Source organism: Giraffa tippelskirchi, chromosome 2 (genome assembly GCF_054371585.1).
Source record: "Giraffa tippelskirchi isolate mGirTip1 chromosome 2, T2T-mGirTip1v1.2.pri, whole genome shotgun sequence".
Lineage (NCBI taxonomy): Eukaryota > Metazoa > Chordata > Mammalia > Artiodactyla > Giraffidae > Giraffa > Giraffa tippelskirchi.
Window position 1 is genome coordinate 62,996,636 of NC_137276.1, and position 16,994 is coordinate 63,013,629.

General features: G+C 42.4%; 1 protein-coding gene and 2 long non-coding RNA genes across 4 annotated transcripts; 2 read left to right on the forward strand and 1 right to left on the reverse strand.

Annotated features, from left to right (window-relative positions):
- Positions 1-24: 24 nt before the first annotated feature.
- LOC145536263 (uncharacterized) lies at positions 25-1,303 on the forward strand. Its single transcript, XR_014075728.1, has 2 exons — positions 25-156; positions 423-1,303. It is a non-coding gene; the product is annotated as an uncharacterized LOC145536263 (long non-coding RNA).
- A 61-nt stretch (positions 1,304-1,364) lies between these two features.
- On the forward strand, positions 1,365-8,925 carry LOC145536269 (uncharacterized). The gene is made up of 2 exons (XR_014075729.1): positions 1,365-1,486; positions 5,011-8,925. It is a non-coding gene; the product is annotated as an uncharacterized LOC145536269 (long non-coding RNA).
- Positions 8,926-10,383: 1,458 nt separating this feature from the next.
- Positions 10,384-16,885, reverse strand: POFUT4 (protein O-fucosyltransferase 4). Of its 2 annotated transcripts, XR_014075745.1 has the most exons (4): positions 16,168-16,885; positions 15,423-16,048; positions 11,420-14,032; positions 10,384-11,192 (listed from the first exon to the last, which is right to left on the reverse strand). XR_014075745.1 is itself a non-coding variant. In XM_081565403.1 (3 exons), the coding sequence occupies exons 1-3, from the start codon at positions 16,852-16,854 to the stop codon at positions 13,885-13,887; spliced, it is 1,461 nt and encodes a 486-aa protein (XP_081421529.1). In that variant the 5' UTR covers positions 16,855-16,885; the 3' UTR covers positions 10,384-13,884. The 2 variants fall into 2 exon arrangements, 1 of the variants encoding a protein (XP_081421529.1); XM_081565403.1 differs by having other exon boundaries at positions 10,384-14,032.
- Between the last annotated feature and the right edge of the window lie 109 nt (positions 16,886-16,994).

The following is a 16,994-nucleotide window of genomic DNA, read 5'->3' on the forward strand; positions in this document are numbered from 1 at the left end:
GCGGCGCCGTGCGTGACCCTGCGTGACCCCTATGAGCTCGATAAAGCTCGGCTGCAACCAACCCCCTTTCCCGCCGCAGGATTCTCTTCTTTCTTTTCTTGACGGGGTTCCCTTGATTCCGGTTTCGGACCCTGGCTGGTGTACACACTTGTGCAGGTTAGGAGGAGAATCTTTGGGGCTGTTTTGTGGGTCCACGCTGACTCTTGTGAGCTCTGGGCCCTGAAGTCTTGGGCAGTACTGGGCCGGGAACACCCAGGAACGAGCGCAAGTTTCGGGTGGTAAAGTGTGCATTAGAGAGTGATTGACATAGACAAGGACAGAGAGGATGGGAGCGGATCAAAATGTGAGACTTTAAGATGCTAAGTTGGGAATGATTTTATTTTAATAAACCTTAAAGAACTGTTGGTTTTGATTATCTTTAGAGCCACTTCGAAGCCGCGAAGAAAAATAGTTTCATTTATTTGAACAGCTGCTGCGGCTGAAAGAATTGTTTTTGTAGGAGACAGGCCTACTAAAAGGCCTGACAAAAAAATTAAACAATCTTGCTGAGAGGACATGATTCAGTATGTGACTCCTGAAGGAATCCAAGAAGGAACAGAATACATCTTGAAAGCAGGATGTACGCCTGGGGATGGAAAGCCATCAACAGACTGTTCCTGTCCTTGGTGCCTGCTGCTGCTAAGTCGCTTCAGTCGTGTCCGACTCTGTGCGACCCCGTGGACTGCAGCCTACCAGGCTCCTCCGTCCATGGGATTTTCCAGGCAACAGTACTGGAATGGGGTGCCATTGCCTTCTCCGTTGGTGCCTGGGAGGCACGTAAAGATTACATGGGTCTCTATCCTTTTTTTTTTTTAATAAATTTATTTATTTTAGTTGGGGGCTAATTACTTTACAATACTGTAGTGGTTTTTGCCATACATTGACATGAATCAGCCATGGGTTTACATGTGTTCCCCATTCTGAACGCCCCTCCGACCTCCCTCCCCATCCCATCCCTCTGGGTCATCCCATTGCCCCAGCCCTGAGCATTTGTCTCATGCATCAGACATGGAATGGTGTTCTGTTTCACATATGATAATATACATGTTTCAATGCTATTGGGGTCTCTATCCTTGAGGCAGAAAAACAGGGATACAAAAATATTAAATGTTAACTGCACAGGATTATCATTGAAGGCCACCTGGCCTGCTATGCTCATGTAAACATGTACAAGCAAGTCTCAAAAAGTATAATAAAGCAGACTTGAGATCGGTTTGGGCACCTTCACCTCGTGGGAGTGTTGGTCCCCTGATCCCCGCTGTAACTTTCTTGAGTATTTCTCATTCTTTCGCCGCGGGGCACTTTGGGGAACCTGTGCTGTCAAGCTGGACTCGACAAGTGGCGCCCCAACAGGGACCTGAAAGCGAAACCAGCTTTCGAAGCTTCTCCTTAGGCGGCAAGGAACGCAGGGAATTCAGACCGAAGAGGTGGAGGTGGAAAGTACCAGGTGAGTACAGCTCTGTGGATAATTCAATCAGGGTAACAGTGGGGCATGGGTTGCCCTTTCCTTCTCTAGAGGATCTTCCCGACCTAGGGATCGAATCCCAGTCACCCGCATAGTAGGCAGACACTTTACTGTCGGAGCCACAAGGGAAGCCCTAAGCGTACCGAGTATATGCTAGTCTTAAAAACTTTGCTGAAAACCTCGGGAGTGCAAGTTCCTCATTCTGCTTTAAAAGACTTACTTTCTGCTATTGAAAAACATTGCTATTGACTTGATCCAGATAGAGGGACTTTAAGGTATAAAGAATAGCAAGAAGTTATGCGTTGCCTACGCAGAGCTTATCACAGTGGGGTATCATAGTGGGGAATGTATTCCTTTGTCTGTCTGGTCACTGGGGAGTCTTATTAGCACTGCACTAGGACCTTTACATTCAGAAGCTGTAGAGACAATACATGAACAGTCAGAGAACGAATCTCGTTTATATGAGAATAGTGATTCTGAAGGCGAAACAGCACCTCTGCGCCCCAAACGAAAAGAGCGAAAGAAAATAAAATCATATGGGAGTAATGATCATTTTCCCACGGTTAATGTGGCTTATCCTTCAGCACCCTTAACAGAGCCACCCCCTTTAGATCCTGAGTCTCCATGGGATGACGGCATTTTGAAACCTTGTCTGACGGTGCCCAACCATATTTCTCCCTTTTAAAGGGGAATTAGACAGGCACAACTACAAGGGGATGAAATGCCCTAGCTCTCCCTGTGGTAGTCACTCAGGTTTCCCCTGGTCCACAATATCCACAAGGTGCTATTACTTATGATTATCATCCTCTTCCTTTTAAGACAGTCAAAGAGATAAAATAAGCGTGTACCCAATATGGTACTAACTCTCCATATACTATGGGTTAATTCAAGGACTTTCACAAGCTGAAAGGCTGATCCCTTTGGCTGGGATATGGTTGCAAGAAATTGTTTATCATCCTCTGAATTTTTACAATTTAAAACCTGGTGGCAAGATGAAACAAATCAAGCTCATAAAAACGCTGCTTCAAATCCACCTATTAACATTTCCTTGGAACAGCTGATGGGGTCAGGAGAATATTTTGAAATACAGGCTCAATTACAATTTGATGATCAGGCCCTCTCCCAAGTACGATTTGTATGTTCAAGAGCTTGGGAAAAAGTTAATCCTCCTGGGCATACTACTCCATCATTTACACACAAGTTAGACAGTCTAATGGAGACCCTTATGTTGACTTTATAGCCAGACTTTGACAAAATTTAATGAGGATGGTATCCCAACCTAATCTGAGGGACATGCTTTTACAGCTGTTGGCTTATGACAATGCTAACTGAATGCCAAAGGCTCTCCAACCTTTAAAAGCTCAGGGAGGCAACATGGAAGATTATATAAAGGCATGTCATGATATTGGATCAGAACCCTATAAGATGCAATTATTGGCACAGGCCCTTTCAATAGGAAAAAAGGACAATAAGATTAAATGTCATGGATGTGGAAAACTGGGACATATGAAACAAAATTGTAAAATAAAAAATAATAATGATCAAAAAGGGGAAGCTAAAGCCCCTGGATTATGTTCTAAATGTCAAAAAGGAAATCATTGGGCTAATCAATGCCATTCCAAATTTCATAAAGACGGGACTCCTCTGTTGAGAAATGCCTTTCGGGGCCGAGCTTGGGGCTCCCAAAACAATCTGAGCTCATGGAATGCAGTCCCATTCACATATCGCACTCAAATATTAGAAAAAAATCAATCTATGATTTACTCCCAGCAACCTCGAGCAGCGCAGCAATAGATATTCCTGCCCTAGATAATCAATTATTGATTCCACCTATGGGAATATGTAAAATTCCTACAGGAATATGGGGTCCTCTTCCAAAAAATACTGTTGAACTTATGATTGGTAGAAGTAGTCTATCTATAAAGGGCATTCAAGTACAAATGGAATCATTGAAGATTTTGAAGGGGAAATTCATGTTATGATGAGCGCTAATATTCCATATCAAATAAATAAGGGAGACTGAATTACACAGCTCCTTCTCTTGCCTTACATAAAGATTAATAATTACCCTAGAAAAAGAGGAGGAGGATTTGAAAGTACAGGAAAACAAGTATATTGGCAGACCTATGTTACTGATGAGAGACCAAAACTAGATACAGAAATAATGGGAAAGAGATTTTCTGGGCTCATGGATACAGGAGCTGATGTTTCAATAATAGCTACAAAACGTTGGCCTCATTCCTGGCCATTAAAATCAGTTCCTACTGTTATAACAGGAATAGGGACTATGAATAATATCTCTCAAAGCTCTCAACCTATGCTCTGTAAAGGCCCAGAACAACAAACTGCCACTTTGCAACCTCTGGTTGCAGATATTCCAATCAATTTTTGGGGACGAGATTTATTAATGCAATGGGGAGCATATGTGACCATACCCACTATATCCCCACAAGCTAAACAGATTATGGCCAATATGGGATATGACCCATTCCAAAATCCAAATTTATCCTAGGGGCGGGACACTGCTTCAAAAAAGACTGCATTAAAACTGACTTGGCTTTCAGAGAAACCCATATGGGTGGAGCAGTGGCCCTTAACCAGAGAAAAATTGGAAGCATTATATGAGCTAATAATAGAACATAAAGAACAAGGACATATAATTGAATCTACTAGCCCCTGGAACTCCCCAGTTTTTGTTATAAAAAAGAAATCAGGTAAATGGAGAATGTTAACAGACCTAAGAAAAATTAATGCTGTAATGGAACCCATGGGAGCCTTACAGCCAGGTATTCCCTTACCATCTATGATTCCTAAAAAATGACATCTTACAATAATAGACTTAAAAGATTGTGTTTTTTTTACTATTCCTTTAGATCCTTCTGATGCTCCTAAGTTTGCTTTTACTGTCGCTAGCGTTAATACCAGTCAGAGATATCAATGGGACTGTCTTACCTCAAGGAATGATGAACAGTCCTACTTCATGTCAAATTTTTGTTAAATCAGCCCTTATCTATCATTAGACAAAAATATCCCCAAGCTTATGTTATACATTATATGGATGATATTTTATTGGCTCATCCAGAAATCAGTTATTGCACCATATATTTTTAGACACTCAAAATATATTAAAAGAATTTGGTTTAATAGTTGCCCCGGATAAAATATAGAAAATAATTATTTGGGGTACATTTTTAATCATCATACAGTATCCCCTCAAAAAATACAAATTAGAACTGATCATCTTAATACTCTGAATGACTTTCAAAAATTATTAGGAGATATTAATTCGTTATGACCTACACTGGGTATCCCTAATTATGCTTTGACAAATTCATTTACTACTCTAAAAGGAGATACAGATCTCAACAGTCCGCGAACACTTACAGCTGAAGCTAATCAAGAATTACAAGAAATTAATCAAGGCATACAAGAAAAACAGTTATCTCAAATTGATATTCAGCAGCCTTTAACTGCTTTAACTATGCCTACACCTCATTCTCTTACAGGAATAATATGGCAAGATGAATCTATAATTAGAATGGGTATTTTTACCCCATAAACAAACAAAATTATTGACTACCTATGTGGACCTTCCGGAGAAGGCAATGGCACCCCACTCCAGTACTCTTGCCTGAGAAATCCCATGGATGGAGGAGCCTGGTAAGCTACAGTCCATGGGGCCGCTAAGAGTTGAACACGACTGAACGACTTCACTTTCACTTTTCCCTTTCATGCACTGGAGAAGGAAATGGCAACCCACTCCAGTATTCTTGCCTGGAGAATCCCAGGGACGGCGGAGCCTGGTGGGCTGCCGTCTATGGGGTCACACAGAATCGGACATGACTGAAGCGACTTAGCAGCAGCAGCAGCATGTAGACCTTATTAGTAAATTGATTTGATTTTTAAGTTGAGGACTCGTATTCGACAAATTTCAGGATATGATCCCAAATATATAATAGTTCCTTTAGCTAAAGATCAGATAGAACAACTTTTTGTACAAAACGTGGAATGGCAGATAGCATTATCTGATTTTATTGGTACAATTGATTGTCACTATCCATCTTCTAAATTAATTAATTTTCTTAAAAAACATGTTTTTACATTGCCTAAAATAACTAAAACAGAACCTATCGAGTGTGCTCCTATCTTTTTTACAGATGCAAATAAAGAATGTAAAGCTGGATATTACGGTCCAGCCATCAAAATTTGGCAATCATCATATTCATCAATACAACAAACTGAATTCAGTTCAGTTCAGTTCAGTTCAGTCGCTCAGTCGTGTCCGACTCTCTGCGACCCCATGAATTGCAGCACGCCAGGCCTCCCTGTCCATCACCAACTCCCGGAGTCCACCCAAACCCATGTCCATCGAGTCGGTGATGCCATCCAGCCATCTCATCCTCTGTCATCCCCTTCTCCTCCCGCCCCCAATCCTACCCAGCATTAGGGTCTTTTCCAACGAGTCAACTCTTCACATGAGATGGTCAAAGTATTGGAGTTTCAGCTTCAACATCAGACCTTCCAATGAACACCCAGGACTGATCTCTTTTAGGATGGATTGATTGGATCTCCTTGCAGTCCAGGGGACTCTCAAGAGTCTTCTCCAACACTACAGTTCAAAAGCATCAATGATGCCATAATTACTGTCCTATCAGACATTATAACACTCATTAATATTATCTCAGATTCTCAATATGCTGTTAAGGTAACTTTCCAGATAGAGACTATTCATATTCCTGTCTCGGACCTTCCCATTCATCAGTTATTTTTGAAATTACCAGCTATAGTTAGGAATCAACAATTTCCATTTCATATTGCTCATATCCGCTCTCATTCTCAATTATCAGGACCTTTATCAGAAGGTAATGACCAGATTGATGTTAAGTTAACTACATTCCTTACTCCTGGTCAGTTTCATGATTTAACTTACACTAAGGTCAGAGGATTACAACATCAATTTCAGTTATCCCAACAGCAAGCTAAAAATATTGTTTCTCAATGTCCTACCTGTCAGACTTCTGCAATAGTGCCCGTAAGTCAGGAAGGCGTAAATCCTCATGGATTATGTCCTAATGACTTATGGCAAACTGATGTTACTCATATGCCCTCTTTTGGTAATTTAGGTTTAATACATGTTTCCATTGACAGATATTCTGGAATGATTTTTGCTTCAATTCATAATGGAGAACCAACTGCTCAATGTATCTCTCATTTACGACAAGCTTTTGCCTATATGGGCCTACCAAAAACTATAAAAACTGACAATGGGCCTTCTTATAAAAGTCATATCTTTCAAAAAATTTTAGCTGACTGGTCTATTAAACATATTACAGGCATTCCTTATAATCCTCAAGGACAAGCCATCATCAAATGTACCCACCGAACTTTAAAACTTATACTACAAAAACAAAAAGAGGGAGAACAGTATAGCTTGGGACCTATTTCCCCTAAGGATAAAATAGCTCTAGCTCTTTTTACTCTAAAATTTTTGGACATAAGAGGGCCATATGAGAAACCAGCAGCAGAGGTTCATTGGAACTTTTCACAACAGACTAAAGATACTTCCCTTAAAGTTTCTCCCTTACAGGAGGTTTGGCAAAAAATATTGTGGAAAGAGGACAGGGAATGGAAGCAAGGTATCATGCTTAAACAAGGAAGAGGGGATGCTCTTATCTTAATAGAGGAAAATGAACACTGATGGATCCCAAGGAGGAGAATCTGGTACTGGAAGGAAAAAAACATGATTTGATATAGACCCACCCTCCAGACCTTCGACGCATGCCATGTCACACATTATGTTAGAACCTGGGCCTGCCAAGACCAAGCGAATGTGAACTGCTACAATACCCACTTGGGGGCAGATAAAGAAGTTATCACAGGAAGCCGAGAGCCTAGTTCATCATCGTGGCCTTCCAAAAACATCTGCCAATCTACTACTGGCTATGGTAACCCTTATCACAATGTCGTTAAGTGTTCAAGCTGATTCCAGTCATCATTATTGGACATATATTCCCAATCCTCCTTTATTAAGACTCATTACATAGGAAGATTCAGTATTCCCATATTTGTCAATGATGCAGCCTGGCTTCCTGGTTCTTATGATCAAAGCCTTCCTTTAAAAAAGGAAGAAGAAGGACGATCTCTAAAAAATACAGTAAGAACAGACAGCACACCCATTTGTATAGGATTTGGAGAATTCTCTTTAAAGACAGGCTTCCAGGGATGGCTCTCCATTGTAGAAAAGCCTGGAGAAAATAAGAACACTTTTTTTCTTATTAACAGCACTTACTTTTAAAGAAAGAGAAAATTCCACCATACATTATAGTCCTCCTAATCGTCCAGGCTATGCTTTAAGTATAGGATGTGGTATTGAGGACTGGATCCCATGGAAAAATTGTAGAGGGTCTGAAGGTCATCTGTTATTAAATACTCTTGAGGGACAGATTATAGATTGGGGCCATAGAGGAACACCTAAGATTAAAGGAACAAATATTTCTAGTCCATGGATATATCATAATGACACACTTAGTACATATGGAAATGCATCTTTGATATGGCATGGAGAGGGATTTGCTCCCCCTATTCTTCAACTTACCTGTCACCCAATACATAATGAGATTTGGAAGATACCTATGGCTTTAAAGACCCTTAAGGCTTGGAATGGCCGTTATACTGAATATATCTTAAACAATCCTAAGGCAACTTAATTTTACTAAAAATTCCACTCATATTATTCAGGCCTGTGTAAGATTATCTTTTGTGTTTATGTTAGGGCCAGCAATATATAACATCTCTACTGGTCTTATAAATTGTATAAATTGTTCTTTTTATACTTGTTTAAACAATACCATTCCTTTCAATGAATCTTGGCAAAGTATTTATGTTTTAAAAACTTGGACAGGTATTTGGATACCAGTGGATTTACAAAGAGGCTGGCAAGAAAGCCCTACTCTTTATGTCACAGAAGAAATCATAAAAGCAACTTTAAAAAGAACAAAGAGATTTATTGGTAGGTTAATAGCAGCTATTCTGGGAATTATAGCAATAACCACCACTACAGCAGTGGCCAGAATAGCATTGCATCAATCTGTTCAAACTGTTCATTTTGTACAAGAATGGCATAAGAATGCAGACGTTCTTTGGTCTACTCAACAAAAAATTGATGAAAAATTGGCTTTACAAGTGGCTGACTTACAACAATCTGTTATTTTATTAGGAGATCAATTGGTAAGTCTACAAAAACAAGACTAAAGTGTGACTGGAATTACACATCATTCTGTGTGACCGCACATAAATATAATCAATCGACTTTTAATTGGGATAAAGTTAAATGACATTTACTAAATCAAGGAAATATTACATTAGATATACAAGAGTTATGACGTGACATTCTAGACACATTTAATAAAAACTTGATGTGATTACTGGCTTTTCTTTGCTTAATGCTATAACTGATGGACTGTCTTCCTTAAATCCTCTCAAACAAATCAAATCCTATGGTTATGGACTTATAATTAGTTGCAGTGTTTTATTAATCATTCTATTTTTTCTCTTTGGAGAAGAACAAGAAAGAAGCAGCAACAGTTAGCCTTCTTGACTGCATTCAGTTATCTACAAAAACAAAAAAGGGGAGATGGAGGAGACAGGCCTACTAAAAGGCCTGACAAAAGAATTAAACAATCTTACTGAGAGGACATGATTCAGTATGTGACTCCTGAAGAAATCCAAGAAGGAACAGAAAACATCTTGAAAGCAGGATGTACTCCTAGGGATGGAAAGCCATCAACAGACTGTTCCTATCCTTGGTGCCTGGGAGGCACGTAAAGATTACCTGGGTCTCTGTCCTTGAGGCAGAAAAACAGGGATACAAACATATTAAATGTTAACTGCACAGGATCATCATTGAAGGCCACCTGGCCTGCTATGCTCATGTAAACACGTACAAGCAAGTCTCAAAAAGTATAATAAAGCACACTTGAGATTGGTTTGGGCACTTTCACCTCATGGGGGTGTTGGTCCCCTGATCCCCGCTGTAACTTTGAGTGTTTCTCATTCTTTCGCTGCGGGGAGCTTTGGGGAACCTGTGCTGTCGAGGTAGACTTGACAGTTTTCTCATTTGTAATGATCTCATTGGATAGGGTGAGGTTTAAGCACTTTCTCACATTCATCGTTTTATTTAATCTTCTCACCAATCCTGCGAAGATACTTTGCAATATCATTTCTATTTATATACTTGGCCCTTGGCTTGTAATGCCTAGCTTTAACTAGACTTGGTTCTAAGTGACTTTTTTTCCCCTCTGCCCCTCTGAAGTGACTTAGCTGTTTACAAAACTCAGTCCAAAGATGTACCACTGATGCTCAAGGCATTTACATTACACATGATCTCCAAGGAATGTTTCTGATAATGGAAGCATAACTTGGACAGCCTTATAGTTCATGAGATGATTACTTTGGAGGAGCAGTATTTATTTAGTTATGTAAATTGAGTGTGCGCTAATCACTTTTCACAGATATTTAGAATTGTCCCATTTATCTCTGCATGACTGGTTCTTTTTGTTCTGTTGAGTCTCACTTCATGTCAAAGAGGAGTTCCCCGACTTACATCCAAACCACCATCAACATGTTTTATTTTCTTCATAGTACCTACCACAGTCTGGATTATCTTGTTCATTTATTGTTTGTTTATGGCCTTAACCCCAACATCCATTTAAAATGTACACATGAGAGAAGGGACCTTGTCGGTCTTGTTCAGTGCTATATCCCAGGGCCTAGAGTAGTGTCAATACATACTTGTTAAATGAACAAATGTTTGAAATATTTTTGCAAGTCTCCAACTTTACCATGTTCACCCCAGAAATAAAATCAAGCAGAAGACACTGTTTAAAAAGAAGCCATTTATTATACAAAATTAAACCTGAGATAATAGAAAATAGCAACTCTTGGGAATTATAAAGGCATCAGCCCCATGCTCCACCCCCACTCCAGCAACACAAATAAAGTTGATTCCTATTGGACACTTCTACCACTAATAACCTCAAGCCTGCTGCAGTATACAGAGCAAGCTGGGCCCCAAACCACAGAAAATTCACATTGCTTGCTTTCTCTACAGAGAAAGTGAAGCCTTTAGTTGGATAGCCATGTGGCTACTTCTGGTTCTGCTTTCCCTTCTGGAAAGGTAGCACCTGGTTTATCCTGCTCTTTTGTGAAACTTTTGCGGTAAGAGGAATAAAGAAGAAAGTCTCGGAAGCACTGACTACAAACCAGGGATAAGTCTCCATCTACAATCATAAACAACTCGCCTACTTTGTACATAAAAGTGCTAAGGTAATGCCAGTTGAACTGGTGTAATTAAACAGGAGAAATAATGATTCTACACCTTGCATAACCATTGCCTACCCATTTTATTGCACATAATGAAATTTGAGTCCTAACCTTAGTTTGCATTTGTGTAATACTGTATTTTGTATACAATATAAACTGGTGTCTGCATTTAAATAGCTTGCATGCTTAGAAATCAGAGTCCTAAATTTGGCTTTTGTAAGAGTCTGTACTATATCAAATTTTAACATAAGTATTTTCAAAGGTCTGTCTTTCTTGTTCTTTTCTGCAAAAGTCCAAACAGAAAACTTATCATGCTGTTATGAAGGGCCCGTTTTTCTTCTTGGCTGCTCCTTGGGGCATGTGGGATCTTAGTTCGGGACCAGGGAACTAAGGATCAAACTTACCCCGCTGCATTGGAAGGCAGAGTCTTAAACACTGGACTGCCAAGGAAATCCTGAAGGGCATTTCTTATTAAATAAAATGAAAAAAGGGAGTTCCCTGGGGGTCCAGTGGTTGGGACTCTGCTCTTTCACTGCCACGGACCCAGATTCAGTCCCAGGTCAGGGAACTGAGATCCCACAAGCTGTGTGGCACAGTCAAAAAAAGAAAAGAATCACCCTAGCAGTGAAATCCAGCCTAAATTATAACTTTGGTTGGCTATATCTTCAAAGGTCACAATAAGTGTGGGGCCCTAGTGGAAGCATCATATATGTATATATGAAAGTGAAAATCCAACTGCAACCCTGTGAACTATACACAGTCCATGGAATTCTCTAGGCCAGAATACTGGAGTGGGTAGCCTTTCCCTTCTCCAGGGGATTTTCCCAACCCAGGGATCGAACCCAGGTCTCCCACATTGCAGGCAGATCCTTTACCAGCTGAGCCACAGGGGAAGCCTAATATATATATGAGCACCCCACATATATAAATGTTTATTGTGAGGTCTGTTGCAGCATTTCCATTTTGTGGGATATTATATAGTTTCATGTCAGCCAAAAATTATCAAGTCTCTGATCTTCACCCCATTCAAAGCAAGTGCCATTATGTTTTAAAATAAACACTTGATGTTAGCTTTGATGTAAATAAAGAGCTAGATTTTTAAAATTTAAAAACAAACTGGTATATCACACATAGAACAGCTTAGTAGGCTGTTCAAAATATTAGAAACAAAACCTTACAGAAACCCAAGGTTCTATTATACATAGTCTATACTGAAGTCATAAGCATCATCTTCCTCTTCAGTCTTTACAACCACATATATATGTCTGTAAATAATGTCTGTGTATATACACATGCATACACACTAATTTAAACCAGATATATTGTTAAGCTATGGGATTTCTCTAGTGATAACTCATTAATATATTACAACCAGTGTAGTTATAAGATCCAAGGTGTTCTTTCTTGTTGCACTGCCCCAGAAAAAGCAGATGATCTCCCTCTCCATTAAGCTGTATGTTTAAACCACAGTAATAGAAGTGTTTGGCTACCTCCCCAAATCTAACAGCTTTTTATTTAGCCAGCCACTCATGATGTCTTAAATGTCTTGCTTCACCTCTCATCCCCTTGGGTTTAGGGCCTTGGGTGGACTTCATCAAAATGTGGTCTCAGTAAGTACTATAAAGTTATGGACTGTAACAGTAATAGAATGAATGAAGTTGGAATGTTTATCCCACTTAAAAGTGCCCCAGAATATGAGATAATATGAGATAATTACTAGAGCTATATTGCTGGGCTGTTTCTTCCACCATAATTTTCATGAGTTTTGGGGGGAAATGGACTTTTGTAGTATATAAAGATAATAAAATAGAAGAGTTCATTAGGCAGACAGAAAAAGACCGAAGACCTATAAAAATTTGCGCTTTGATTCACATTGACCTATTTTAACCTTTCGAAATGTTAACTTTTTCTGCTATCATTTCCAGCCTTAGTCTCCATCTCTAAAATAGGGCAGGATGATTCCTTAAGTTGACATGATATTTATTAGCCTCTGAATCTTGATATTCATGAGGTGAGAAGGAATTTCAGATATGCCCTAGATATGAAGCAAATCAGCAGTAAGAAAAGGTGTCCGCTCTATAGCCAGTTCGGAGAAGGCAATGGCACCCCACTCCAGTACTCTTGCCTGGAAAATCCCGTGGACAGAGGAGCCTGGTAGGCTGCAGTCCACGGGGTCGCTAAGAGTCGGACACGACTGAGCGACTTCACTCTCACTTTTCACTCTCATGCATTGGAGAAGGAAATGGCAACCCACTCCAGTGTTCTTGCCTGGAGAATCCCAGGGACGGCGGAGCCTGGTGGGCTGCCGTCTATGGGGTCGCACAGAGTCGGACACGACTGAAGCGACTTAGCAGCAGCAGCAGCAGCAGCAGCTATAGCCAGTTTAATGCAGGTGGAAATGAGTGTGGGAATGGTGGCAAGGCTACTCCATCTCCAACAGAAATTGTGGAAAACCAGGCAAGAAAAGCCATTCAAAATTAAAAGGCTGACATGAAAAGCAAAGTAAGCGATATAAAAAAATACAACTCCAGAGAGCCAGAATACAACCCACAGGAGTTTTGCTTCACCACCAACATAAACAGTTTATAAAGCAAGAGATAGGAAAAGAAATTAGGAAAAGGTACTGAATAATGAGTGGTTTAAAAAATACAGGAGAGGTTTTCACACTCTAAACCTGGCCCATCTTACCTCATTCACAGCCAAGTACTAACATGTCCCAATCACGACTGAGAGGGTGAAAGAGCTAGAAAAATAAGGAGTTCTTTAAAAATTCTGTTGATCAGCACCTTGAATCAAATGGGGTGTTTCAGGCTTCTGGTTCTCATTGAATCAAAAACTGGATGCCTCCATCTCTCCTTGAGAAGAGGCTCTATTACCATAGGCTGAGACCCTGGCTACACATGATTAGAATAAAATATCAGTGGATATAACTTACTCCTTGGATTCATGGTAAGACAGTGTTCATTAAGGACTTGTGCATAGGATATCCTTCATGTCGCATGGTTGAATAAGGACTTCCATCTCCGTAGCTCTGTCAAGTTAAATACTTGTATGAGCAATTAGAGATTTTGGTTCCTTTTCATGAAGATCTCAGTTAGGTAATCCCAAAATTTCCCCTGAAGTGTCTCATTGTTGTGGATCATGGCAGTGAGAGCTTCCCCCTGGTCCAGACCTTGCCAATAATCTTGCAGCCACATCTCCTTCCAGCTGAAACATCAAAATGAGAGTTGGATCATGGAGCCGTAGTACAACTATGAATCCTACCTTTCTCCCAATGGCCAAATAAATCTTCAGCAGATACAGTGGTTTCTGGTTAGGACCAAGGCTCTGCTTTGAGGGAAAGAAATGTGAAGTAAATCCAGTAGTAATCCAAGTGACAGTGAGCCAACAACACAAATTCATTATCCAAGCCCCCCCCACACATACACACATATCCCAGTGAATTAAATTTCCTGACTTGCCTGCTCTTGGTCTCCAAATGTGGAGGGAATTAAGACATAGGCAGAGCAGGGGCCCAACTATGGGAACAGTAATCTTCCTAAGAAAAGCAAGGGAGTGCATTTAGATGGTTACTTTTTATGTTACACCTTTTTCAATAATCAAGAAGTGCAACAGTATCTGGTGTCGAGATGAGCCATAATCTGAATGTTTCTCTTTTTTTAATGTTACACTTTTCCTCTGATAAATCATAATATGTTCTGCACAAACTAGATACAAATTACCTGATGTAAATTACTGGATACAAATCCACTCCACAGTCAGGATCAAATTGTGCCAGCCCTCTGCTGCCATCCACTGTCCAAGGTGATCTCTGCAGGTCATTCTAGCAGTCTCTCTCAAACATAATCTTTTATCACCCCTCCCCTAACAGGTGTGGTTTGCTGCAAGTGGCTTCAAATTTTTCTACCCCATCTCCTATGCTGACCTTGTTTCTCAATGCCACCACCTTCTGCTACCTACTTCAATAGCTTCCTCACTTCCCTTCCATTCCACATTGGCCACAATCATTAATCATCTTTTGAAAGCATCCCTTCTATTATGTCTAGGACAAACATAATTTATCATCCAAATCAGGGTAATTTAAAGAGTGAAAGGAGATGCTGTTAATAGTTACACTAAGTTAACAGGTATAAACCCTGATTACTGCAGACAAACCTCCCTCGAAACACTTCTGTATTTCTCATCCACAGCCCCACCATGTTGAAGACGCTCAACAAATAGCTGAGTTGATTTTCAGGACAGTCCAGCTCCAGAGCCTGGTATTCAGAATATGTATAACCTGGCCCAACTTTGTCCCTCATCACTTCCCTAAACAGGCCCTCTGCTCTAGTTGAAGCCTTTTTTGAATCACTACTACAAGCACTTTATAAAAGCTGATTTTCGTATGTTGTTGCCCTCAATTACCTCTCACATTTTCTACTGCTCTTTCACAATTTGTCTTTTTTTAGACTCTTGATACCTTAAAGGCGTAGTGACCTCATGTCATAATTACCTTATACAATATCCCCTCAGCACCCAGGGCTTAATTATTGCCTGCAGGAAGCAAGTCTGTAAATCATTTGACTTGACAGCCCCAGGGGACTCCAGTTATCCTTACCTGTCATTCTCAGGAATCTCTTCCACACTGCCAAAGCCAGGTGTGGGCACTGGGCAGTCCATGTGTGAGGGCTGGGCAATATGAGGCTCAGGGACCGGGATGTTCCCAGGAGAGGCTGCGTGGGCCTTCTCGGCATCCAGCCGCGCCAGTTCGTGGTCACAGATAAAACACTCGAAGCCGTTAAGGTAGTTAGGCAGTAAGGGGTCATTCACTCCCCATTCGCGCTGCTTCAAACTATCCAGAAGGAACTGGTTAGTGACACCTCCAGGTTGCTTGTATGCCAGGTATTTCATATATTCTTCATCATTTTTGTCCAGGAAGTCAATAAACTCTGCCAGCTTCTGCGGCGACTCAAAGTCGTCAATGAGGATGATGGAGTGATTGTTCGGCATCCAGTCCCTCACAGAGGGCGAGCCGCGGTACACGGGTACAGCACCGAGGTGCATGGGGCGCCACAATTTTTCTGTCATGTAGTCGTCGCAGATGGCATTTTCGAGGGCCAAATGGAATTTATAGCGGGACAAGAAGGCCAAGAGCTCTGGATCCTCGGTGGTGGCTGTGGATGTGTCCCGTAACCGCGGCACGGGCAGCTCCCGATTCTGCAGGCACTTCCCATAGGAGTCCACCTGAGTGAGGTAGAGCACGGCCGTCAAGAGGGTACGGCATGTCGGCCAGGACACCAGGGGTCCCGGGCTCAGCCCCACGCGCCACCCTCCCCTTCCCGCTCCGCCCGGCCCTCACCCACCGGAATGTAGCGCATAAGCTCGCGCACATAGCGGTCCCGGTCCGCAGGCACGTCGCAGTGGGACTGCAGATAGAGCAGCGGCGCGTAGCCGCGGCGGCGCCACTCTGCGCGCTCCTCGAGCGGAGGAGCCGCGCGGCGCAGGTAAGCGATCCCCGGCAGCCACTGCAGCGGCAGCGGGTAGTCCGAGTAGCGACTGAAGGTGGCGGTAAGATTGAAGAGGCGGATGCCCGGACCGTGGCTCAGCAAGAAGTTGTTAAGGGGCGACTCCTCGTGCAGAAGCGCCCAGCTCTGGTGCGCCAGGCGCGGAAGCGGCGCCTCGGACGCGCGGAAGTCGGTGCCGTAGAAGAGCAGCGCGCGCGTCCGCGAGTCTCCCCGCACCCGTCGGTCCCGAGACGCCACGCACGCGCCGCGCGCGCACTCGATGCGCTCCGAATCGCCCGGGAAGTGAGGAAACAGCCCCGGGCTCCACCACAGCAGCACCGGCAAGTCCACCGCTTCCTCCCTCCCGGGCCGCGGGGCCCCCGGACTGCGAGCCACCCCCACTGCGCCCAGCGCCGAGGGAGGCCGGAAAACCGTGCCATCCCACGGCTCCGCCCACTCTGCCTCCCCAGGCTCTGGGCCTCTGGCCGCACAGACACCAAGCACTCCCAGGACAGCAAGAACAGACCCCGTGCGGCCGGCCCCCATGTCTACTCTGGCGGCCGACGCCCGCAGCACCGGCCCCCGCCTGGCTCTGAGTAGCGATGGAACGAGGTCCTACGCCGCCCTGTGACGCATGCGCGGCTTAGCGGCCAGCTCAGCGGGCCACTTCCCCATAGCCGCTAGTC